The sequence below is a fragment of the Manis pentadactyla genome, chromosome 3 (genome assembly GCF_030020395.1).
Source record: "Manis pentadactyla isolate mManPen7 chromosome 3, mManPen7.hap1, whole genome shotgun sequence".
NCBI lineage: Eukaryota > Metazoa > Chordata > Mammalia > Pholidota > Manidae > Manis > Manis pentadactyla.
In genome coordinates, this window is record NC_080021.1 from 73,657,223 (window position 1) to 73,683,107 (window position 25,885).

Consider the following 25,885-nt stretch of genomic DNA (forward strand, 5'->3'; position numbering starts at 1 on the left):
TGAAGTTAATCATCTTCATATATTTAAAATTTTTTAAATTCTTCTCCAGTTGTGTTTCTGCCACTTGTTCATTTTCTCCCATTTTGTTTACATAAAATATACATATAATATAAACTTTTATTTCTAAAATCTGTGTATTAAATAAAATAGGCCTCTATCCTACTTTGTTTTTCTTTTCACATTTGTACTGTTTTCTTTCCATGCAGAATTTTATAAATTCTGTGAAATCAATGTATTGATTAGATTGTTCTCTGAGTGCATCTGGGTTTTACAAGCCTTTCTTCTTGCTAAAATTCCTCTAGTAATTCATGACATCTGTTTTTAATGTTGGAGTTGTTGATCTACTGGGATTTATTTTGCTATTAGAAATGAAATAGCAATCTGACTTTAATTATTTTCATTCTGTCAGATGGCTATCCAGGTGTCCCAACATCATGAGTAATTAATATTTACTTGGAAGGTACTGAATATGAAGACACAATCTCAGGTTCTATGAAAAGTACAGTTTAAATAAGGCTTTAAACATATATGTGTGTGTGTGTGACACACACACACATACACATAACTGCATATATACATATAGATGTGTAACTAACAATAAAAAGTATGATTTACTGGTTCCATGTATCTGCCTTTTCTTTTTCTTTTTTTACTTATTTTTTTATTAAAGTATCATGATATACAATCTTATGAGGGTTTCACATGAACTCATGTAGCTGGTTTTTCAAAGTACTGTCTAAACAAAAAAGAAAAAAGTTTGCCTCCAGCCTCTGTTACATATATACATGTATGTTACAGATATATATATATATATATATATATATATATATATATATATATATATTCCCTGTATGCTTTATTTTCCTGAATTGTTTTCATTGCAACACGTCGTTGAGGAACTGGTTAGCAGAACTCTCCAAATCCACTGGATAGGGATCAAGTTTCTGCGTATGAACTCTGTCTTTCTTTTCTGCCAGCTGGAAAGGAAAGGGAAAGGGTTAGAGTGTGAAACTATTTTTTCATTTTCCTCCACAAAGGCAGTTAATTCAACTCAAACTCCTTTGTTAATAGTATAAAAGCCCTAAAGTTTCAGTGTATGAAGAGGGCTTGATGAACCCCTCAGTTATAATTAGAAATTTCTCAATCTAGATTTTGTATTTGAAGTTACAACAAATTAATGAGTTTTTTATAATTCTAATAGCTTATTGAGTTCCAGATACTTTGGTAATTAATGTTTGTGTGACTTATCTCCTTATTTTCATTTTAGAAAAAAGTAGTTGTGGAGTAACAAGTCCAAATTCAAGTACCAATGCTATTGTAAACTAAGGTGTGTATAGGAGTAACAAGTGGTGGAGCAGGGATTTGAACTTGGGTTGAACTCTGGGTGAGCCTATGCTCTCAAGTATACCACATTTGCCCCCTCTGTTTAAAACAATGAACATAAAACGACCAACTGTGAACTTCTGTCTATTCCACATATTCTTGTGAATTCCTGTGTTTCACAAGTGAATAATTCACTTTCTTAGGTTTTTGCTGCATGTGTTGATTTTCATTCTTTAATTTTTTTATGCTTTTGCAGCTTTCAAAATTCCACTGACTCTCCCTGCTAGTTTTCCTCTAAATGTAGCTTCTTTTGTAAAACAGATCAGGTGTTGGTTTCAGTCTCCACTCGGCTCCTGTTATCAAGTTATTGCCCTTAAAAAATACGTAAGTTCTCTAATCTTTAGTTTACTTATCCATAAGATGGGATAACAATAATTACCTTGCAGATAGTTGTGAAGAGGGATTGAAATGATGCCATTAAACCCTATAAAATTGGCACAAATATGATTGCTATTTTGTTTGAAAGTATATGAAAAATAAGAAACCTATTCTGTTACAAAGCCTAATTAAAATAAACCATAACTTTTTACATTTATTTTTTCTTAATTGTGGTACAAAATGGGTACCTTCCCACTTTGAACATTCACTTGCAGCAAGTTTTTTTTTGTTGTGGACATTCAATGGTTTGAAAATTGTGCAGCAGCAGTTTACATCATTCACATGATTTTTGTCAACAGGATCTTTGAATTTATTCATAAGTGGAAAAGTAATACTCAAAGATCCAGGTTTAGAAATTTTAATTTGCAAAAGTTAAGTGACAAAGGCATGAGAATGATCTGTGTGTCTTTATAAAAAAAATTTTTTTTCCAGTGTGTGGATCCTGCTGGTTTACTCAGGCACTAATTTATTTTCATTCAGCACATGAACCGACCGCTTGGGTGCCTAGCACTCAGCACAAATGCATAAGCTGAAGACCTTGCCTCTCTTACCTAGAAAATGTTTTCTAATGAAGCTACAACTTTTTTTCATTTCCTGGGAAAATAAAATCATTAATTCTATATAGAAGTTAATATGCAGCTTCTAGTGTTTTGCTTGAATTAGGATTAAAATAAGTTTTTATGTCTGAGGGAGCTATCAAAAAAGTAATGAGCATTGTAAAATGCTATTAGCACTTATTCTGATGGCCCCTAAGACAGGAAGAGGAAGAGATATTCATCTCATAGAAGAGAATGAATATGTCAGAATCTACAATGTGTCTTCTGTTCTTACTGCTTTTGGAAACTGCTATTTAGGTCACCAATTAGTTCTCTGTTGGCAAATTTACTGACTTTTTCTTTCTTACTTCTTTGTTGCATTTAACTCTTAGAATCATTCTCTTTTTTAAAATAGTTAAGAAAAATTCATTAAATGCCTAAAAGAAAGGAGAAAAAGATAGGGAGGTAATATCAGGGAAAGCGAGAGGAGAAAGGAGCAGAAAAACCCAGATAACTTTTCCTACCGTAATGCTGTTTCTCCTCCAGTCCAACCAGCTTCTCTCTTTCTCCAGCCATTCCAAGCCACTAACATTGCCCAAGGCTCTGAATTTCACCCTCTACTTGGTTTTTAAAATTTGTATTTGTAGTATCTTCTCCAGATCATTACTACTTTTTGGTTGCATTTATCATGTTTTTGTTCCAATGATTCTCAAGTATAAAGTTTGTCTTTTCCTTTCATCTGAACTTCGGTTCACATTGCTAGTAGATCTCTTTAAACTCAAAACAAATATATTGTCATTTTACAAAAACTGAGAATGCTGAAAATCATGAAGAGGACAATTCAAATATAATATCTCTTAACTGTATAAATTGATTTTAGTGTTCTCCACAATGCACTGACAATGTTTGTATTATTTGTTAATATAAAGTAACCATTATTGGTGGTTCTTTTGGAAAACAAAAAGAAAACAGGATTTCTTCAAAGCATATTTTGCTAAGACTTCATGTCCAAGCATACCGTTCCTTAGGCTCTATGAATGTATACCTCTATTAACCAAGTCAATTTTTGTTGTTTTTCTATTAGCTGTAAGTACAGCAGCAGTATTGAAATGTTTATTTGTATCTTTGATTTAGCTCTTTTTTGTAGGAATAAAAATTCAAAAAGTTCTAGTTATCTTTATGTAAACCTCCACTAAATACTTGGATGAGCAATTAACACAGATAACTTTCCTTATTACAAGAACAGTAGCGGTAACTACCAGGCATGATGCCCATATATGCTTTACACAAAAACTTACAAGGCAGATATTAAGGAAATAGGATGCAAAGGAGTTAAATACTTACCCAAGATCACGCAGATAATAAGTGGGGGTGCCCAGGATATTTTGAAGAAGCAGAAACTGAACTTTTCACTACCTAGAATGACCTATATGATCCAGTTGTCACCAAGAAGTCAGCTCCAATGAGAGTAGGGATTTTCTTCTGTTTACCGCTGTCACTCAAGTGCTTAACACAGTTTGTGGAACATTGTAGATGCTCAAAAAATATTTGTAAAACTGATTCACTTGATTTCTACTCTTATTAAAAAAAACTAAATGTGGGTGTTTCAGTTATCTATTGCTGAGTAACAAATCACCCCCACATGTAGTCACTTAAGCCACAACTATTTATTTGTTTGTGATTCTTCAGTCGGGGCAGGGCTCAGTGGGGATGGTTCATCTCTGCTCTGCAGTGTTAGCAGAGGGGAACATGGCTGAGGTCGGACTATCCGAGAGAGCATCTCATTGTCCAGCACCTCGCTCCACATAGCTTTATCATTTGGTAATCATGCAGGGTGTCTGGATCCCCAAAAGCAAAACCAGAAAGTTCCAGGCTTGTTAACCTAGCACAGTGCCACTTCTGCCAAAGCAAAACAGAAGGCCAGGCCAGCCCAGATGCGAGGGGAAAGATCAGATGGGTTCCTCCTCTTGATTGGAAGAATGGCATGTATATACCAGAAGGGGAGGTATCATTGGCAGCTATCTTTGGAGACTCCCCACCTTAGGAGACAATTGAAGAGTACTCAACTTCAATTTGCAATTAACTCTTAATCACCTGAGGTCCTTGATGTAGGGAACTTCTTAGCTTTTGTAGTTCAAATGATACCCTGGATTAAAATCCAGTGTATCACAAAACACAGTGGATGGCAAAGGCCACATGTAATACCAAGGCTTTCCTACCATCTTTATAAAATGTTGACCATGTATGCTCTCTGTAGACAATTTTTATTTTATTTTTCAGCTACTAAAAAACTATTATAAATGGAGAGCAGAATGTCCAGAAATAAGTGCAGATCTACATCCTAGAAGTATCCTTGGCCTTCTGAAGGCTGGCTACCTTGGAGTCCTGAGAGCCAGAGATCCCACTGGTAGCAAAGTTCTTATTTACAGAATCGGTAAGTCGTAAGCATTTCTTTTTCATTTTTCTTGATACCATATCAAAAGCTTTAATGAATCCACATTGATGGATTTAGCTTTATAGGTTTTAACTTAGGTTTAATTTAGATTTTAATGCCCCCCGAATACAAAAAAAACTGACAGTCGTGAGAAAATTAACAAAACCATTGAAAATCCTACTTCATTCTTCCACACAATCAATTGTATAAAATAAGAGAAAAAGAAAATAGAGAAGGTTATAGGAGGAAAAGGTGTAAAAAGGAAAGTAAAGTGTTTCATAAATGCTTAATAGGAAATCCAAATAAGAATTCTAAATTATAGTAATATATGCTCCATGAGAACATGTGAATTCTGTCTGTTCTGCTCAGTATATATATTCTGAGCACTGAAACCAGAGCCTGCACAAAGTAGGTATTATTAAGTAAGACTGAGGTGAGTGAGGGAATGTCTAGTTGGATGCTGCCCCAGGCTTTGGAATAAAACGGCAGCCCTGCCGCGTGTCAAAGGTACTGTACACCATACACCCCCTTTTCTTTTCACTGCTTCCCCTATTTGCCATTAGGTCTTGATAGCATTTCTTGTAAATCAGTGACCTATAACTTCTGCCTCTTCCTTAGACCTGTGTGTGATTAAAAGTGGTGTGTTAACTGAGGATTCACACCGCTCCAAGTATCCTCTCACGAGAGGACAAAGCTAACCAACATTTCATGAGCAGAATCTTATGAATTATAATCTTACAGAAACTTTGACCTCTGTAAATATTCCAGGCAACTTTAGAATATTTATAGATTTGCTTTCCTGCTTGCTTGTAGATAGGCTGTCCGCCAGTAACCCAGTGTTTGCTATCTTGCAAGAAGACACTGCATTTAATTCTTGAAAGGGTATCAGAGGACTAAGTATAAGGACTCTGTTTCTTTTGCTCCAGCTTATGTGTCAAGTACAGCTGGGATAGTCATGAAGTCATTGTCTATAAAATAGGTATCACAGTGTCTTTCTTTGTCCTTTTCTTGCCATACTGGTTTAATAGCAAGTTGAATAAAGTTTTCCAACTCCCTTGGGGATAGAGTTCTGAGATTTAGCAAAGCATCTATGTTTTATGTAGCAAATAAACCTATATTTTATAAAAATATAGGGTGTCCAATTACATTTGAATTTCAGATACATAGCAAATAATTTTTAGTATGCATGGAGCATATTTATACTAAGAAATAGCATCCTGGCTGTCTGCAATTGTACTTTAACTGTGTGTCTTATATTTTTAATCTGGCAACCCTGATACTCAGGGATCCCCAGAACATAAAGCTGAAATCTACAAGTGATGCTTTCTGCAAGTGTCCTGGCTGGAGGTTTATTTATTTGTTTGTTTATTTATTTATTTATTATTGAGTTTGTTCATAAACTAACTGGGGCAAGTTAAGTAAAAATGACATCTTGATAGTTGTAACTCCAGGGAGAGGAAATCCCAGGGCAAAATACTTCTATAGCTGAAATAAGTCAAAGGGAGAAATAAAGTTTAAAACCCGTTTATTGCTTACAAACTGCTGTCTGGGGGCCATCTCTTCCCAGCACCAGCAGAAGCAAGAGAAGCCTCCCACCAAACTCTCAGGTTCAGATAAGTCCTCTGTCACCCAGGCAACTACCCATTGATCGGAGATGAATTTCTCTCCACCCCTTAGGAACGCCTGTTCATATGGTGATGCACTAATGCCAGATGAGATATTCTGGAATATTACAATTTTAACCACATAGTGAAAAAGCAAATGTGCTACTTTGCCCATATATACCTCAACAGTGAGTCAAGAGTCTTATATTATTTAGTGTGGGCTTCTCATAGCATATTAAATTTTAAGTGTCCTATTTAACTCAAAGAGATTTTCAAATCAAGAAAGCATTTAGTTTGAGTGATGGTCAGAACAGAAGGGTACACAGCAAATCTGAATATTATGTAGATTCTAGGTTGAAAAGGAGAATATCAGAGGAGTTTTACATGTAAAACAAAAGGTTAGGATAAAGATTTATAAATTTACCAAATTTAATTGAATTCATAGTATAGACTTATGATATAATGATTTATAAGAAATACATTCTTGGTCATTCAAAATATATTTCTCAGATATACTTGGTTTTCATCCACAGTTTCTGAAAATGCTTCAGAGCCATAAAGGTGAAACAGATGTCTTGTTATGTTAACAAGGAGACTTTTTGTCCCCAGTCAAGCATGGGGGCTGGTTGTCAGGTCACCAAACTTGTGTTTAGGTCATGGGAAGTTTCAGCTCCCAACCCTGGGAGGGAGAAGGCAGGGGGGCTTGAGGTTGAATCAGCTAATGGCCAATAACTTACTCAATTGTGACTATGCAATGAAACCCTCATAAAAAGAGAAGAGCATTTTGCCCCTTCCTTTGGCATCCTATTTCCCTGTCCTCTTCCATGGAAGAGCTTCCATGCTTGGGGTACCAGCACTTCAAATTCTGAAATTCCTTAGGACATTGGCCTCAGCTTCCTCTTTTTTTACTACTTTATCTATCTACTATCACAAAGAACAGCATGGATCTAAGATAATCCCTGTGGTAGGCTGTTACAGAAGTACAAGCAATTCCCAGATTTGTATCTTGACCCTACCATCTCGTCCCCAAGGATCCATACAACCAGCTCCCAGATGTATCTTATTGGATGTGTCACAGTCACCATTTTAACATGTCCAAAACTACTTGTGATTTTTTCCTCCCAAAACATTTCTCTTCCAGTGTTTCCTATCTCAAGAAATGGTACTACCATTCTGCCCAGTTGTCCAAGCCACAAACTTTGGCATTTTGAAATGATATCATTACTTGGTCACGACTTTCTCTCTCTCTCTCTCTCTCTCTTTTTCATTTGTTGTGTTAGGCATTCCATGGGCCTTTCAGTCTGAAGACTGGCATCTTCTTTCAGCCTTGGAAAATTTTTCTCTACCATTACTATTCCTCTCTCCACTGTTCTCTATTTTCTATATTGCTGCCTTCCAGAACTCTGATTAATTTGGATGTTGAAATTTCTGGATCTTCCTGCACACCTCTTTTTATTGATAGATACCAGCTCTTGGCTCTTTTGTGCTGAGTTTGAGAGAATTCCTCAGCTTGATATTCCAAACCATTATGCAATCATCAGCTGTGTATTTTCTGTCATTTGTCCCATCAACTAAAATTTGCATGAATTGTCATCTTTTAGTCCAAGATCTCAACTGATTCATTTTATTCCTTGGGTTTGGGTGCCTTTGTCTACTGAGTTCGGTTCCTCTCTTCATTGTGGGTGTGTTTTTGAAGATACTGTAATTCATAGTGTATGCATATCTGTTTATCAAGATGACCTGCTTGCCTGTGCATTACTGTCATTTCTGCAAATCACACCTTACCCCAGGGATGTTTCTACTCCTTATTTCTACTGGGTGTGGGCAGCACTTAAGTGCTACCTATGCTGCTTTCCAAAAGCCGACACTTAACCCTTCTAGCCTGTACAGACATGACTGCTAGGTGCTGCTTGTCGTTGAGGGGTGTCAGGGACATCAACCTGCCTGTCTGCACCTCACACATTTGCCTTAGCAACCTCTTTGATTACTGTAGGGCCCTCATTACTTTCCATAATCCAGGTCCTTGCTTTTCTCTTTTTCAGCACCTCTAAGTTTGCCGCATTGAGTTTGAGACATTCCCATTGTGAGCCACAGCCCACTCCTGCATGTTTTGGCCTGTAGATCCATTTGGCAATCAAATCCAGCTTGCTTTCGTTCTTTTTTCCCCTCCAATCTGCTATTTGCGAGGAATCTGAGGAGGGAGAGAGAAGTAGTTACATGTTCTTGGAGTGTCAATGTTGGCCACACTATTCAGTTTTTAATCTTGGTACATATTTAATTTCTACTGATCCTTTAAGTCTAAAAAGAATTAGTTCCATTTTTAAGTCTTTCTGATTCTTTACACAATGCTGAGATATGCTATTTTCTATTTTTTTAGCATGCTGGGACCCAAAAGTTTTTACAGCTTATGATGTATTTCGTGTAAGCCTAATCACATCCGAGCTTATTGTACAGGAGGTAGAAACACAACGGAATGGTGTCAAGGCTATCTTTGATCTAGAAGGCTGGCAGTTTTCTCATGCTTTTCAAATTACCCCATCTGTAGCCAAGAAGATTGCTGCTGTTCTTACAGTAAGTGTATATTTTAACTCTTTTGAGATAATAATTACAAGTAATAAATTTAAATTTAGTTACATGTTAGACAAAGAGAAGGGATAGTACATTTATTAGAAAATTAAATTTTAGAAATAATAATAGAATTCAGTAATGCTAAGAGGAAGTAAAGTGTTACTAATTTGTAAAAGAATGTTGCAACAAACTGAAAAGGTAACCAGAATTTATATATTTAAGAAATAATGTAGTCACTTAATTTTTCTGTTGTTAAAACTCTATTAAATTAAAAAATTGACTCAAAGAACATTTATAGTGATGGTACAATAAAATGTTACATAAGTCTTGGTAGGTATAAATTGATGTAGTTCTTCCAGAGATCAAAAAATTTTTTAATGGCCATCATATTTGACCAAGTAATTTTACTTTTAGGAATCTAGCCAAGGAATCATCTTAAATGTAGTAAAGACTTTGTATATAATAATAAGAGCTTACTATGTGCCAGGTACTTTGTTAAGAGTTTCAAGTATGTTCTGTTTATAGCCACACAAGCTTATGACATATGACTATTATTTTTCCCATTTTACAGATCAATTTACTCTGTCAGAGAGGTGACATAGCAATGCTCAAGCACATATATTTTGCAGCAGTGAAGCAAGGATACCAATCCAGGTCATCTGCATGTAAAAGTTGTGCTTATTGCCACCATTGCCTTACATTTATATAGTTACTATTGCACCAGTTTTTTTGGAAGAAAATTACAAGCAGCTTATTTGTCCAGAAATAGGAAAATGGTTACTTAAATGGTGGTATAGCCATTTGATGTATTATTGCAACAATATTAAAACTCACGATGTTTACACAAATTGTTTTATATCAGTGAAACAAAACTGGGTGTACATTATTTAGAGAGCATATTAGTAATTACTTTTAACTAAAATTACACATAAAAAGAATCTGGAAGAAAAGCCCCAACTTGATAACACATGCCTGAAAGCTATGCATAGGTTAAAAAAATAATGATAATTTTGCATGAACGAAGCTTGGCAGGGAAAGTCTGTACATTAACAACACACTTTGGGTAAGGAAAGAATGGATGTGGTTTTTCTTTCAATTGTTAACTTTTAAACTTAAAAAGCCTATATTTCTTTGATGTGAAAGATTTATATCTCTTTCAAAACTTTAAAAGTGTGTGTTTATTTTGCTATATTCAACTTTTATGAAAGTTGGATTTTTTTCTCAAAATAAAAATTTGGGGGAAAAGTTAAATATAAATATCCAGATGACTCATTGGTTCTTTTAAAGAATATGTATATATGTGACTGGGGAAATATATTCTATGTCTTACTTATGAAAGATATAGTATTTCTTAAAATACTTTGCCTAAGCTACAAGGTGAAACCTTTTTAGAGATCTTTTCTTAATCTAATGACAGTGAACTATGAAGCTGGCTATTGTTGTGTTGGTGTGATAAATAAATAAATTTGAAAGTAAAATTACACTTGATTAAGTTTAACATGTGTTTGAAGATGGAACTTATCAATAAGAATTTATATTGATTTATGCTTTGTTATTAATAAGGTGTTTTCTTTATTTTTAAAAGGACTCATATCCATTAAAAGTTCGTGGTATCCATTTGATAAATGAGCCAATAATTTTCGGTGCTGTCTTTTCCATGGTTAAACCATTCCTGACTGAAAAAATTAAGGGACGGGTGAGTAAAACATCATCAAGTCACTATTCCTTTGTACTAAATGTTCCAATCCTTTTCTGTTTAAGGATTGCTTTATTATCTGCCTCTGCACGCAGATACCATTAACCCAGTATTTTGAGTATCTATCTAATAAGTCAACTACTTTTATGAATCAAAAATTCTTTTTAATTTAGAAAATGAGGTTAGTAAGGCTGTGGGGAAACGGCCTCGGATATTGACGCTGGGAGTGTAGCATGGTGTATTTCCTATAGAGGGCAGTGTGGCGATAGTTACCAGAATTACAGCGACTTTGCACTTGTGGAATTTTAAATCTACAAATATACCTGCATATAAACAAAATTACACCTACGAGGGGATTCATTGCAGCAAAAGATGTGAAACCACCAAGTGTTCATCATCAGGGAACTGGTTAAATGAACTATGATACATTTACACAGTGGGATACGGTAATATTTGCAGGGTGCTTTGTGAAGTGAAATAAGAAAATGCAAAGCAGTGTTTATGGTATGCTACCTTTTGTATAAAAAAAGGAAAGAAATCAGAATATTTATATCTTCATATTTATATTTCCACAAATATCAGTTAAAAGGATTTACAAGCATACAAGTTAAGTGGTTTTCCTAATGGATCAGAGTAGAGATGTGGACTGGTTGGATGAAGATAGGGTGGGGAACAAGACATCTCACTGGAACCTTTTATCTTATTTTCATTTCTAGCCATGCAAATGTAGAATTTATGCATTTTAAAAGTAAATCTATTTAAGTTACACGTGTAACTGAAAACCACAGTATATAACTTAATGTCATGTTAGTTAAGAGATTTGGTGCGTTTACCTATCCTGTGGAGCTGTATCTCAAGTGAATATCTAATATCTTTTAGGATTTTTAAGGTATTGAAAATAGAATCTGAGTTACCAAGAATGACAACCACTCTTCTACATTAATCTATAAAGGATAATTTTTAGAGCATTTATTTAGGCAAACATTGGTGACATCTAATTTCTGACAGTTTTTAAAGTCTGACAATTTAAACCTCAAAAAGTATTTAAATACAAATAGCAATAATGTGAGTTATAATGGCCTATTTGGAATATCTAAAAATACATTCTTTCATATTAAGAAAATGTAACATTTTGCATCTAGTCATAAAATCATGACCCTAGAGCTTCTTTTGAGGTTACCCAAAAAGTAATTCTTTCTGTCTTCAAGAAGAACTATCTCTATGAAGATGGCCACTTTTCATTCTAGTGTTTTTATAGAAGTAAATTTTTTTTTCATATTTTTTCTCTCATCAGTGTAGCTTGATAATGGCTGACCACCTTCTGTTTAACTCTGAAAGATCTAAAAATAAATATTTCTATTTTGGGTTATAGTCTGGATAAATAAAAACAAAAACAACAATAAACTGAACCTAATAAATAAGAGAATAGGAGCAAAAAAGAAAGAAAAATAAAAAATTGAGAAGGTAGGTAAAGCATTTCAGTGAAAGTTACTTGACATGAAATGGACTTCCCAAATTGGGGATGGGGACTCAGTCTGTCCACTTTTCTCCTTTTCAACATTTTGACTGTACCCTGCGAATGTTCTTATTTCCCCCTTCCTAAGGCGATAGTAGGATTTCTTTTCAATTAGCTGGCAATATTTAATTTAAATTAACTTATTTTGTGCCTCTTTATCCTCTGGTAATATTCTAAGTTTTCAGAAAAAAACAAGTACTGGGACAGTGAAGCTTCCTGAGTGTAGGAAACTTGTCTCATTCATCTTTCAATCCTTGTCCCTTAACACATAGTAGGTGCTCATTAAATGATTGTTGGCTATATAGATGAACACTTTGCCCTAGCAGATGGAGAAAGATCATTTATTCATTTATTTTTAACAAGATGTACTTATAGCTGAAGGTTCCAAATCATTATTTTAACTTCAGGGCATTATATGATCATTTTTAAAGTTAAAAGTATTTGAAAGTTTAAGCTTCTCCACAATCATAATCTCTTAAGTTTGTACTAGCCAAGAGTATCCATTAACTGTACTACACAAATTATTCCCATGTACCTACTTGTGTGCTCAGATATATGCTTTTATTTAATATGAACTAACACTAGGTAGTATATTTTTATCATCTACACAACAGTCTTGGAATATTAGATATTTTGCTAAGAATCACCTATACATTAGAGAATAGAATGAACAAAATAATTTAGAGTTTTAAAAATCTACTTTTGAAAGAGGAAAATAATGTATTTTATAAATCTTGTATAGTTATAAGAATACAAAAGTAAGAAAACAGTAAGGTAATCAGATTCATGAGAAGCATAATCTAAATACAGGTAGATTCTTAGATTTACAAGCAGAGGAATAAAAGTTGTAGCACCTATACGTGTTCTTCTATGTTGGGGGTTACTAAAGTACTTTATTTTATGGCATTGATTTTTCTACTGGAAATGCACTTAATAAACTGAGAGGTAAAGGGCATACCTTCTAAAATGTTTTGGCTATTTCAGATTCATATGCATGGGGACAATTACAAACAAAGCTTACTTCAGCATTTCCCAGACATTCTTCCTCTGGAATATGGTGGTGAAGAATTCTCCATGGAGGACATATGTCAGGAGTGGACAAATTTTATAATGAAATCTGAAAATTATCTCAGCAGCATTTCACAGACCATTCAGTGAGAAGTTATTTAATGCAAATGGCTTCCTAATTAAAAATACATGCAGGAGATCCTACTTGGTTACATGAATGAAAGAAAAAATCTTAAACCAATAATGCTTGTCGATTTTTAAAAATATAAATATCCTCTGACTTGAGTGACATGAGTATTTAGGAACTTCTTTACTTTGTAAATGCATTTTCTTTACTTGGAAGCAATTAAATGTTAGTTTACCTTCAAAGCATAGAAGAAATTCCTGATTTTTGCACTTGAAAGAAGTTATCTTTAAAGTAGCTGTTCAGGTGCACCTTTGTATGTCACTGGAAAGTTTTCATTTTAACCAGGCTCTCTGATTACATTGATTTAGAAATGTATAAGTAACCCATTGAAAAGAAATATTAGCACAAGTTAATGACAAAAATCTATTAACACCCATTTGAGTGGGTGTCAGAATAAATTATAATTCAGCTTAGAATCTGAATACAGATTTACAGAGTTATTTCCACAGAAAGATAATTCATCTCAGGGAAATTCTATTTTAGGATATTTGCACAATAGAAACTTTTAAAGATCTATAGACCGTAAACTATTACATGTAGCATCGATAGGCCTCTTTGAAATTATACTTGATAACCAAAAATAACTTAGAAAATATTTCAGGTGGAGCTTCTTAATACTGTTTCTGCATTTTCAAAGAAATCCAGAATGTCATTTTGACTTCATTGTTTGTTTTTTTGTGTCATGACCACATAGAGATTTAGAGATGGAATAATATTTACTTGTCATATACATGTACTGTGTTTTTAACTGAATAACCCAACAACACAAGGGAAAGGAAATGTTTACATTTTTAAAATCACTGTCAATTACACATGGAAGTTTTCATGAAATAATTTGAGTTGTACTATTACATCAGAGTATTCCAGCCAAATCCTAAAATTCATATTTAACAAAACACGTAGTTAAAATGGGCTGTTTACTGTAGCTCCTATCAAAGGACATTTCATTTATTAAGAAAAATATGTCACTACAGCTTTCAATTTATGACAATTTTTATAGTTTTTAAATTTTATTTTTAAACTTGAACATGAGAGAACACAGCACAAAGTTTGTTAGACATTTGGTTAGCTTCTTTGGGTTTCAAAAATAATCATGCAAGAGTATTTTGTGAAAGGATATGTGGAGATTGGTTTTCATTATAGGGAAATTATTCTAATTAGGTGAGCTGATAATTCTGATTCTCTGTACATGTATCTTTGAAAACATTGAGAGCGATTGTGAATTTAGAGAACATACTTGATTTTGATTTAGTATTATGAAGCTAACTTTACATTTTAATTCTTACTAAAAAATTAGATTGTGCCTGGTTTCTAAAGAAAGTTGAACTATTCTTTACAAAGTCATACAATTTGAAATTGCGTAATTAAAAATGACAGTAGAATAAAACCATTGGAAAATAATGAAGAATAACAACAAAAAACTGTGGTTTACCCAACTTTCATTCCTAGAAGAAGACTTATATCACAAGATTCCACTTCATTTACATTTGACTACTTAAAGCATTTTCTTAGGACACTGTGAAGGAACGAGCCCTTTAACACAAGGATAAAGGATGATTTTTTAAATGAATTTAAACTGATTCATTGGTGATGTTATTAACAGAAAATAGAATGATAATAAATCAGTCAGTAGAAGTTCATTCTGGGACTTTGAAATTTTTATAAAATGCAACAATTCACAGAAGAACATTGAAAGAACAATGTGAAGTGAGTAGGCAATTTGATAACAAGGCAAGATAACTATCAAATTATCTACATTACCTTACTGTAATTGCAGCAGAAGTGCCTTTTAAAAGATTAACGTGCTTATTGTGTTACTGAATTGCATGATAATTTGTTTTAATTATTGTTAAAAGAAAATAAAGATCTTTCACATGAGCTATAGCTGTTTCTTTTTCATTGTAAAATACAAATATTAGAAATTATTTTTCAAAAACTTCTTTTCCTTACAGAAAAGTTAAAGGAAAACATACCAGATCGAGTTGCCCATTACCCAAACGCCAGTTTTATCTTCATAAGTTGTAACTGCCGGCTGGTTTCCCTGCTGCTTAGCTCATCACCATCTTCCCCTAACGTCGTTTGCTGTACTTAAAGGGACTGCAGACTAATTTCACAAAATAAAATCGTGAATATTTAAAAAGTTAAAACTTCTAAGTGAAAAAAGCCAGAGTGTGCTACTTAATCAGATAATTTGATGTTGAAACAATCTGCTATTATCCTAGGTCATGATTTTGTTTTTCAAACTGTATTATTTTTCTTACAGAGATAACACTGACATCCTAGAGCAAATGTTATCTTTGCCACTGTCTTGCCTGAGGGTTTCAGCCCCACGCAAGTTCACTATAGATTCAGTGAGACTGAGAAATGACAATAGAACATTCTTGGGGTAAAAGGGTTATACTGAGCTTTATTATCCCAATAATAGGTCGAGCACTAGAATCATGTCTGCATCCAGCAGTCCACAGGTCTGAAATCCTCCTCCATCTTTCCCTCCACCCAGAGCACTGGGCAGAGCTCTTTATACAGTGACTCAGTCAATCATAGCTTATAGCCTAAGGGTGTGGAAGCAGTAGCCTAGCAGTAGGCCAGTTACATCATCAAGTAGTTTAGGGTCAGGTGAGGATCCTGGCCATAGGAACTTCCATTTTTCCCACAGCCACCTAAAAAAAAAGCTCACAAGGCAAACATACTGTCAACTAAGAAATGATGCAAACAAAGATCCTGGTCAGGTTAAACAAAGTTTTATTCAAGTTTTGGTAGGCTTGTAGTCCAGAATATGCAGTTTCAAGATGCACTTGAATTATGTTCCAGCAGACTACACAATGGAGAAGGTTTATGAGGCAAAAATCTCAAGATTAAGGAAAATCATATAAGTTGTAAAGGTGAAGGTGCTTAGTATGTAAGGATTGATGAGGGAAATATTAGAACTATAAGCTTACAGTTTGCATCTGGTATTTTGAAAAACTAAAAGGTCACAGCAGAATTCTATCATGTGGGTCCTCAAGACACAGGTTTAACCCAGTTTAAAATTCAAGTGAGGATATGTTGGCCCTGTCTCAGCAACATCTGCCTGGCTCAGTGTGTCTGACAAGCATGACTCCATCTTGACTAAAACAGATAAAAAATATGTTCACAATACAAATCAAATACTCAGCAAACTAGTAAGATGGTGTTTGAAACACTCCCTACTGGCCTTGTATGTTGAACTTTCATACTTAGGAGCTGTGAAGGAGCTGTGAGTTACAAAGACAGAGCCAGAATTGATGGCAATAAAATTAGGGCAGTATTTCCCCAAGAATTCTCTGGTTAGCAAGGACACACAGCATCCTCCTCCTGCCCCCCATACCTAGCACTCAAGTGACTGCTTTCCTCCTCTCTTCAAGTCATTGTATTAATCTATTAAATACCTATTTTGTTATTAACACTGTACATAGAATTAAATACTACAGTGCATAGAAAAATTAACTGCGTGTTACTTGGAAGAGAAAAAATATATATCCCAAACAACCAGGTAAACTGTAGTACAGGATAAGGGTTATTAGAATGGTCCTACTAAAGTGCTTTAGGAGTTTAAAAGAAGACATGATAACTTCCTTCTTACCTGGGAAATGGAGGTTGTGTTCTTAGAGGAGGTATTCTATGAAGCAGATGCTTTAAGGAGAACTGACCCTAGAGAGCATTGAGAACTGAGGAAAAGGAGGATATTCCAAGAAATGAAATAGCACAAGCAAAGACTTAGAGATGAGAAAGAATAGATCATGTCTGAGAAATAATAAACAGCCCTGTATTGCTAGAGGGAGGGAATGAGTAGAGAAGAATGGGGCTTTTTCCTAGGAAAATATATATGAAACAAAATATAGGAGGCCTTGAATGCCAGCTGAAGGGCATTCAAATTTATGGGTTACTTCTTTGGTGACTTACACTATTTCAGATTGACATTCGTTTTGTTACATCTTTGCCAACAATAAAGGAAGTAAATGCCATTGTGCCCATTTTTACAGAAGAGAACTAAGCTCAAAAAGTGTCCATTCTGGACTAACAGTTACCAAAGGGAAAGGAACTGGGGAGAATGGGAGGGAAGGGAGGGGTAAGGGCAGGAAGAAGAAAGGGGGTATTATGATTAGCATGTATAATGTGGGGGGTGGGGGAAAGGGGAGGGCTGTGCAACACAGAGAAGAAGTAGTGATTCTACAACATCTTACTACGCTGATGGACAGTGACTGTAATGGGGTTTGTGGGGGGGACTTGGTGAAGGGGGGACCCTAGTAAACATAATGTTCTTCATGTAATTGTAGATTAATGATAACAACAACAAAAACAAAAAGTGTCCATTCCTTGTTTAGAACCACAGAGCCAGTAAATGCCAGAATCAGACTGAACTTGGCTGGCCTTGGGGTAAAGTCCACACCCTCCACAACACCACCATGCTCTCAATAGACCCAATTTCTAGGCCACAGTGATTGATGGCCACCAGAGTCTATCAGTCCTACCTCGAAATGTCTGACCCATTTCTAAGGCTTGTCATTTCTCGAAAGACCTGCTGTAATAGCCTCCAAGTTGGGCTACCTGTTCCTCATTATTCCCGCCCTTACATCCCCCTTCCAGTGCTGGCAGGGTTATTTTTCTGCAAGAGTTTATTCCCTGAACTCTGAGAGAGCAGTACTACATGCAGGGTAATTTGCTAATTGGCACCTAAGGCCCTTGATGACCAGGCCCAACCTGTTTTTCTATCCTCACTTTGCAGGACTCCTAACCCCACCCATATGCTAGGCACACAACCTTTTCACCACTTTGAGAAATACCATCCCTATCACACAAGCCATGTCAGAATCAGAAGCAGCCAGGGGTGTGTATGTGTGTGTGTTTGGGGGCGGGGGGTGGTGAGGGGAAAGGAAGGCAAAATATTTTGTATTCAGAAGCTTTGCTCTTACTGTTCCTCTGCACCGTACCCTTTCCTGCAGTCTGTGTCGGCTCATCTACAATGTCCTGCTCCCTTGTCATTTCTGAGAAGCCTTCTTCAAGCCTCACAAGAATTCTTTGCTTCTGCTTGTGTGATCCTCTCTGTGGTTATCTAATATCACCTTTAGGACATTGAATTTATAGCTCTTTACCTGCCTGTCTCCCTGCTAGAAAGTGCTCTGAAGTGCAGATACTGTCTTTTGCATCTTAATATAATCCGTGTCTAACCAGCTTTTAGCACAGCGTCAATACAAACAGAATAAAGACCTGTCCACTTTTAAATTGAAATGTTGATAGACAATATTATATTAGTTTCAAGTATACAACACAGTGACTCCACAATTATATACATTAGGAATGCACTCCATGATAAGTGTAGTTACCATCTGTCACCACATAAAGTTATTACAATATTATTGACTATATCCCTATAACACATCCCCGTGACTCATGTATGTTATAATTGGAATTTTATACCTCTTAATTTCCTTCACCCATTTTGCCCATCTCCCCACCATCACCCTCTGGTAATCACCAGTTTATTCTCTAATTTTTTATGAGTCTATTTCTGTCTGTCTGTTCATTGGTTTTATTTTTTAGATTCCATATATAGGTGAAATTATATGGTATTTATCTTTTTCTGTCTGACTTACTTCAGTTAACATAATACCCTAGAGGTCCATCCATGTTGCCTCAAATGGAAAGATTTCATTTTTATGGCTGGGTACTATTTCATTGTATATGTGTGTGTGGACACACAATATACTGGGAAGTTGGGCTGACCTCAGCAGCCTCCTTACAATCCCTCAGACTTGTCCTCCTGTCTACTTTTTCTCTCTCTTTCATCCTGAAGTTTTACAATGGTAAGGTCCTATCCTATTGGGTTTTATTTGTCTTAAACTTCAACCTATTTCTCTGTTTTAAGTATCTTAGCTAATGGCTTTCACTTTTTAGCTGATTTTAAATTTCACTTATTTTAATCACATATAAACATACATACATGCATGCATGCTGGTCCCTAAGGAGCTATACAGGAGACTCAGTAGCTATTGTTGAATAAATAAACCCTGATGCAACTTAGCTCTCAGGAGGGGCTCCCTCTCCAGTCAACAAGAGCTCTTTGGGCAGGTTTCCCACAGAAGAGCTTGACCATGCAGCTCACTCCTCTCCTCGGAGCACCATGCACTTGGGGTGAGGGAGGAGTCTGGAGATGCAGAACAGTCAGGTGGAGCCTCACCTTATACCTGATCTTCCTTCCCTGCTGCTCAGTCTCATCCATTTGTGACTCAGGCAAACCTCCTTTGAGGAACTTCAGTCTGTCCCCTGAAAGTAACTGACCTTCTTATTATTACCTGAATTCAGTATGTAGATGACTTACTTCTCCACTCACCAATGATTGTCAACACCCAATATCTACTCCAAGCTCTTGTCCACAAGGGACACAACATCTCTGAATATAAAATGCAATCAATAGCCCTCAAGTGTATATGACATGATATCCCTTCCAAAGGAAAGACTTTATTCCTAAAGAAATTAACACCACTGTAAATTTTCCTCTCCCTAACACTGAAAGATAACCCCAAGGGTTTCTAAGATTAGTTGACTATTACCAAAACTGGATCCCTAACTTTTCTGCTATTGTCTCTTCCTTACACACCACGACTAAAGAGACCATCACTGAACCCCTTATTCAGGACTCTCCATGTCTGCATTTCATGATCTCAAATCCTCTCTTTACACCTCTCCTACTGTTAGATTCCCCAGTTACTCATTATCCTTTCCCCTTTTTATACCTGAAACAAATGAATACCTTTCAGGGGGCCTCAGCTGAAACACAGCTGTCCTCCTCACCACAAAAACTGCTGCAGAATACAAAGAATACAACCTTGGGTTCACATTTCAGAACTAAACCTTACTTCAAATAGAAGTCTACTTAAACAGGAAAACTTAAACTGAGGGTCTTCTGAAAAACCCCAGGAGTAGATAATGATATAGATAGTGGAATATACTACCTAGAAATATGACTCTTTGACATAAGGATTATTTTGAGCTGAAGGCAATTGAGAAGAAGCAGATACAAGAAAAGCTCTCTGCCTTCTGCCACTTACCTAAATGCAGGACACAAATTAGCAAGTGTGCCTCCTGCCTCATTACCAGGAAGGGCAAAAGATAAGCACTGGAGGCAGTGATTATAAGTCCAAAAATAGCACAAGAGAATCTACATACCAAACTTTACTAGCCCTTATCTTCCAACAGTTCCTCCATATATTTACTTTCCCTCAGTTTGCCACTCCTAGAATCTCAAAGTCCTTTTCCTTTGTTTTGTGACTTCTTCAAAAACCTATGATTTCTTTGCTAAAATGCTATGTAAGCCCAAGTTCTAACCAGACTTTTCAGTTACTCTTCACTGAGGTTCCTCCCATGTGATGTGCACTGCATGCATTAATAAGCTGGCTTTCCCTTGTTAATCTGTCTTTTGTCAGTCTAATTTTACAAGACCCCAGTTATAGAACCAGCAGAGTAGAAGGAAAAATAATTTGTCCTTCCCTATAATGATATGAGGAGGACTGTTTTCCTAAGAACAAGTGTATGACACCCTGAGGTGGCAGCTGCCAACTGAAACGCCTGTGCGAGCTCTATTCCCTCCCCTCCCTGTTTCCCTTTGGATCCTTCTGTTAGCCTCCTTTTCTTGTTCTATTATTGGTATCAAAACTTCTTGAATCATATCCTTCCTTTTCTTTTTTGCCCTTCCTACCATTTCCTTCTTCCCTATTCTTTTTACCTACATTTAGGACCCCAAAAACTTTTGAATGGCTTTTGCTAAACTTATCTATCAATTTTAAATTGTAGCTTTTCTTCATCCTTTCCTTTCAGCACAACCATTTTTCTTCAAATTCTCTTCCCACCCTCACAACCTCTATAACTTAGTTTAGCTGTTTTCCCCAGGCAATGTTAGGAAATTCTTCCTCTATTTTGAATTATCAGTTTAACAAGTATCCAGATCCTATCTGGACCACTTTTATTAAAGTCATGTTGATTTCTCTGGCAGTATCACAGACAGGAGTTTTCTAGGTTCCAGTTTCTCTCTGTATCTTTTACTCTGCCAACTCTGATGACAGTCCTTGTAACTATTTGTCCTTTTTTCACAGAAAAGGCAACCTTATATCAAAACTCCATCAAGGGGTGCTGCCATTTAGAAATGGAAAAGCCCCAATCAGTTTTCTTCCCTTGCAGCTATACCCTTTTCTCAGCTTCTATATTGTAGAAAGGATAACATTATGACAAAGAGTTGCTCAGTTCTCCTAGGCTGTGCCAAAAGACACCTGTTTCATTTGTGGAGGCAGGGTCTACTGATACCTCTCAGCTACTGGCTGGGCTCATATGACCTAGCTAGACTCATTAGTCCTCGCCAGAAATGCAACCCAATCACCTTCTTAAAGTATTTAAATTATTCTCTGCCGTCTTCAGTGTCTGTCATTGGTCTTGACAGTGCACTAGTAACTATTTCCTGAAGATGTGGGAGCCAACACCAGAATATCATGGCCCTCTCCCTTTCTCTGCTGGGTCTGAGGACACTCTTGAAAGGGAAGTTGCAATCTTGGTAACAGATTCGAGGTCTTGACTGCTGCATCTGATCACATTTGAGCCACTTTCCTGCCTTGAGTATCTGAAGTATGGGCTACTTAAAAAGTGAGTAGAAACTCTCACATCTTCCACATCCTACTCCAGGAGATAACTATCACTGCAAATGATGTGATATAGAACATTGAACTTCTTGCCCAAGAACTTCTAAAGATTCAACTCACAGTGTTCCACAACTGACTGGCACTAGCTCTGATCGTGGGGCCTAGAAGGGGATGTGTCCTGTGTTTGGAATCAACTATTGCATGTTTGTTCCCCAAATTTCTCTGACCTCTACCTCCTAAACAAGAACATTAAATTTGCTAATGAAGAAATACACCTCATTGCCACACAGTCCTGACCCGGTCATGGAAGAGGAAGTTTCCGCACTAATCTTCCAGGATCCACTAGACTGGGTGCTGTCTGGGCTCAGGTCTTGGTTTTATTCCTTAATACTACCTGTAATAATCATTTTTCTGCTTGTTCTGGGATGTATCTCCCTGACTAAATACCTTGTCTTCAGAACCCTTCTCGGTCCAGACCACTGTCAGAGCACAGTAGTGGGTCAGCTGTTTCCTTAAGAGCAGTATCAACAAGAAATGATGACTTTGTTGATTGTTTCACCAAATCTTGACCTTTTCCACAGAAATTAATCCCTAAGATTGCTCTGAAACAAACTATCTTTGTTTGACAAGGCCAACAAACACAGATCTTTCTCTTTCGCCTGAACCTGCTGTCAAGGCCAGACACAGACCCTCCATTTTCCCACTCCACTGATTAGCTAAGATTAGAACTCTTTGTCCTCCTGAAACTTGCTAACTACAGAGGAAAGCATTTCCTGTTCAGATATCTGAGACTTCTGCAAAAAAAAACCCTACTATAAATCCTCAATATGCCATGTGTTTATCTGTTTCTATGAAACTCTAAGGCAAACTACCCTACTGAGACACTCCGATATTTAAGCTTGGGACACTCTCCATTTGCAATAGCCAGAACAAAATTAACCTCTTTACTTGTCCAGTTTTTGTCTTTATAGAAGCCATTCTAAAATTTTCTGACAGTTGGGCAGGTGGTTTGTCTGTCTGGAAACCACAGAGGATTTCTGAGGAAGGTTGTGAGCTATCACTTTACCTCAGCTTTGCTCAGCCCCTTGCTACATGAATGTTTTATACAGACACAACGTAACCAGACTCTGCCCTATCAGAGTTACCGTGTTGAAACAAATTTCACATCCAGCACAACACATACACACAGTACACACACACACAGACATTAAAAAATACTATACACTTCTACTAAAGCGTTCATGAGCAAATGGAAAAGAGGGCTAAATTGCAGATCACCTAGAAAAACCTCAGTGTGCCTTTTAACAGTCTTTTTCCAAAGTTTTTTCTTCCTTCTTTTCCCTCCCCTTCCTCTCTGTGGGGACAAGCACTGCCCACTTGCAAGCTTTTGTCTCAGAATACCCATGTGTCCACGTGACTCCCTCCTTCAGTGGTGTGCTGGATATGCAGTATGTTAATGGCCTGGGGTTGGCCAAATCCTGGCCCACCTTATCTATGCAAACATCTTATTTGGAAGCAGATCCTTCTGACCAAGGTGTTGTTCCTTGGGGCCCTGGTGGCACAAGAATGATCCTTTCTAAAAGGGTACATAGTCTCCGTCTCCTCTGCCCATATAAGCAGTCTGCTCCCTTTTCATGCTGGTGGTGTGCAACCTCCTGGACTCCCTGTACATTAAGTCCCAATAAACCCTCCTGTCTCATGGTGTCTCCCAGTCTTTCCTTTGGTTTCTCAAGCACTTTCCCATCACAACTCACTGCCTTGGGTGTGCAATTGGACTTGTGGTCACACACTCTCTTTCCTCTCTTTCTCCCTCTACCCTTATCACATCCCATCACAGGTTCCTTGGGATTTCTTTAGATCCCATATAACTACCTCTTTCCCTTAGCAAAACAAAAGATTTCTCCCAAGATCCACCCTCCTTAAAAATATGGAAATAGGGTAGGGAGTTTGGTGATAACTCTTTACTTTATTCTTGGAGTTTTAATTATAGTCTCTCACTTTTATTTCTTATCTGGAGTTTTTAAATCATTTGAATCCTTATTGTTTCTTTTATTTTTCATTAAAAAATATATATTTTCAAATTTAAGTTTTGTTTTTCCTTTTCAACTACTTTAAGCCTTTTGTTCTCTTATGTACATTTCCTACATTAATTTCCTGCTACCTAGGGGACGCCATAATGAGGGAAAGACTTCCAAGGAAATGCCCCTTTTTGACTTGTGTGACTCGACTCAGTTTCAAACATTCCAATATTCATCAGAATTTACAGAGTGGAGACTCTATCGCCAGATTTCAGCCACTTCCTCTTCTCTCATCTAAGCCCTAGGACGGTTTATTTCACCTTCCCCGTAGAGCATGAGAAAAAACTCTTACGTTTGCTCTTACCAGCTCCCTCTACTCTCCACTCTCCTGTGAACCAAGGAGAACCAGCTAAAACTAGCTCAACAAGGTTGTAGTTCTTCTAGTTGGTGGTTCTCCTAAGCCTTTGGGTCCTGTTTTCAGTCAGTAGAGTCCTGCCTTGGAAGCTACCAGAGAAGAGGTCTTCCTTTCATGATTGCCTTTCCCCATAAATGTAGATCCTGTTTTACTAAACCTAACTGGTTTCACCAAATGGAAATAGATGCATAAAGAATGACTTGATTGGACTTCTGCATGTATGTCCCATTGATAATGTTCCTAACTTTACTCAATTATCCCCTCCTTCCCACCTTCTTCCTCCTCTTCCTCAAGGGGCCTGTTGAGCTCCTTAGTGGACCTCACTTAGTGGATTGCTCTATCTATCCCTTTGAAGAGATGAGTCATCTGAGATCTCCTCAAACCATCTTTGAACTAAAGACCAGAACAGTTGTAATGATAGTGCTTTTTGTCACTTCCCAGTCATACTCAAGGACTAATACTGGAGTGTTCCTTTCTACATCACTGGATTTTCCTGGATTTCAGGGCTTATGAAGAACAGGGCAGAAGAACGGAAGTAAACATCTAAACAGGGTAGTACAGAGGAGGCTGAGAAAATTCTAGGGTGCAGCCAGACAGCCTTCTGCTGCTAGATAAGCCATGAATGATCTGCAGACAGTTGATGATTAGATAATCTATATGTTACAGCGTATATATGAACAGCACCCAGGACTCTGCTTTGGTGATGATGGTATTCTAATAGCAGCAAATGGCCTGCAAATGTGTGGGGTCAAGTGTTTTTGCTGGTAGTTTTCTCTAGAGGCAATAAAGAATGTAAACGTGGTCAGTGTAAAAACCCTGTCCTGACTCTTAGGTAAAACACTGGCTTAAGAAACTGAGACATGAATTATCTTTGGTAAGTAATGGTTTAAAATTAGGATGGGATATCCAGTTAACTAACACATCTATACTTAAGGGGAATAAAGGTTGTCCTTTTTAAAGGAGGGAAAAAGTATATCCTAGGCCCAGTCAGATGTAATAGTACTATTAGAATTATTTAAGAAAAACAAGCTATGAATAATAAATTTTATTATTTCAAATGATCTCTAAACAGATCTGAGGGGAAAAGTCATTCTGGAAACTTGTATCTAAATACCAGCACAGTGGGAAGGACAAGGTATCATTTTTACTTACTTGTTTACTTGTTTATTAGCATGGGCAGTTTTTGTTTTATTCTTTGACATTCCAATGGTGATTTGAATGTATGTCACATTGTTTTGCCTCCTGATTTTTTTTTTCTTAATGTGTCACTCTAAGTGTCCAGTTAAAATTTTTTCTTTTTTGCATTATGCTTCATTAAACTTACCAAGGCTTTTGTTTAGTTGTTTTTCTTAGCTCACTTATAGTACATACAGTCTTAGGAACTAGTATACTAGTAAAATGGGATCATCTGTTGGTGTAAGGTCTTGCAGTTAAAACTATTATACAAAACAAGGGGACATTATCCTTTAGACACATTAGAATTTTTAAATTATTTTT

At 36.5% G+C, this 25,885-nt stretch overlaps 1 protein-coding gene and 1 long non-coding RNA gene across 9 annotated transcripts in view; one reads left to right on the forward strand and one right to left on the reverse strand.

Moving 5' to 3' along the window:
- TTPA (alpha tocopherol transfer protein) overlaps nt 1-25,885 on the forward strand; it is a 36,105-nt gene that overhangs the window by 2,235 nt on the left and 7,985 nt on the right. The window contains exons 2-6 of one of the 8 annotated variants that reach the window (XR_008996300.1): nt 4,578-4,731; nt 8,713-8,906; nt 9,475-9,557; nt 10,489-10,599; nt 15,263-15,414. Coding sequence is in view for 4 of the 8 variants with exons in the window: in XM_036907515.2 (XP_036763410.2) it covers nt 4,578-4,731; nt 8,713-8,906; nt 10,489-10,599; nt 13,100-13,273 (633 nt within the window). In the remaining 4 variants the exon portion in view is untranslated. Of the gene's footprint in view, nt 1-4,577; nt 4,732-8,712; nt 8,907-9,474; nt 9,558-10,488; nt 10,600-11,893; nt 12,039-13,099; nt 15,189-15,262; nt 15,415-25,885 lie in introns of those variants that run through there. The other 7 variants (XR_008996301.1, XR_008996299.1, XR_008996302.1 and 4 more) reach the window with 7 other exon arrangements.
- Nucleotides 7,501-8,241, reverse strand: LOC130682880 (uncharacterized). Its single transcript, XR_008996303.1, has 2 exons — nt 7,860-8,241; nt 7,501-7,804 (listed from the first exon to the last, which is right to left on the reverse strand). It is a non-coding gene; the product is annotated as an uncharacterized LOC130682880 (long non-coding RNA).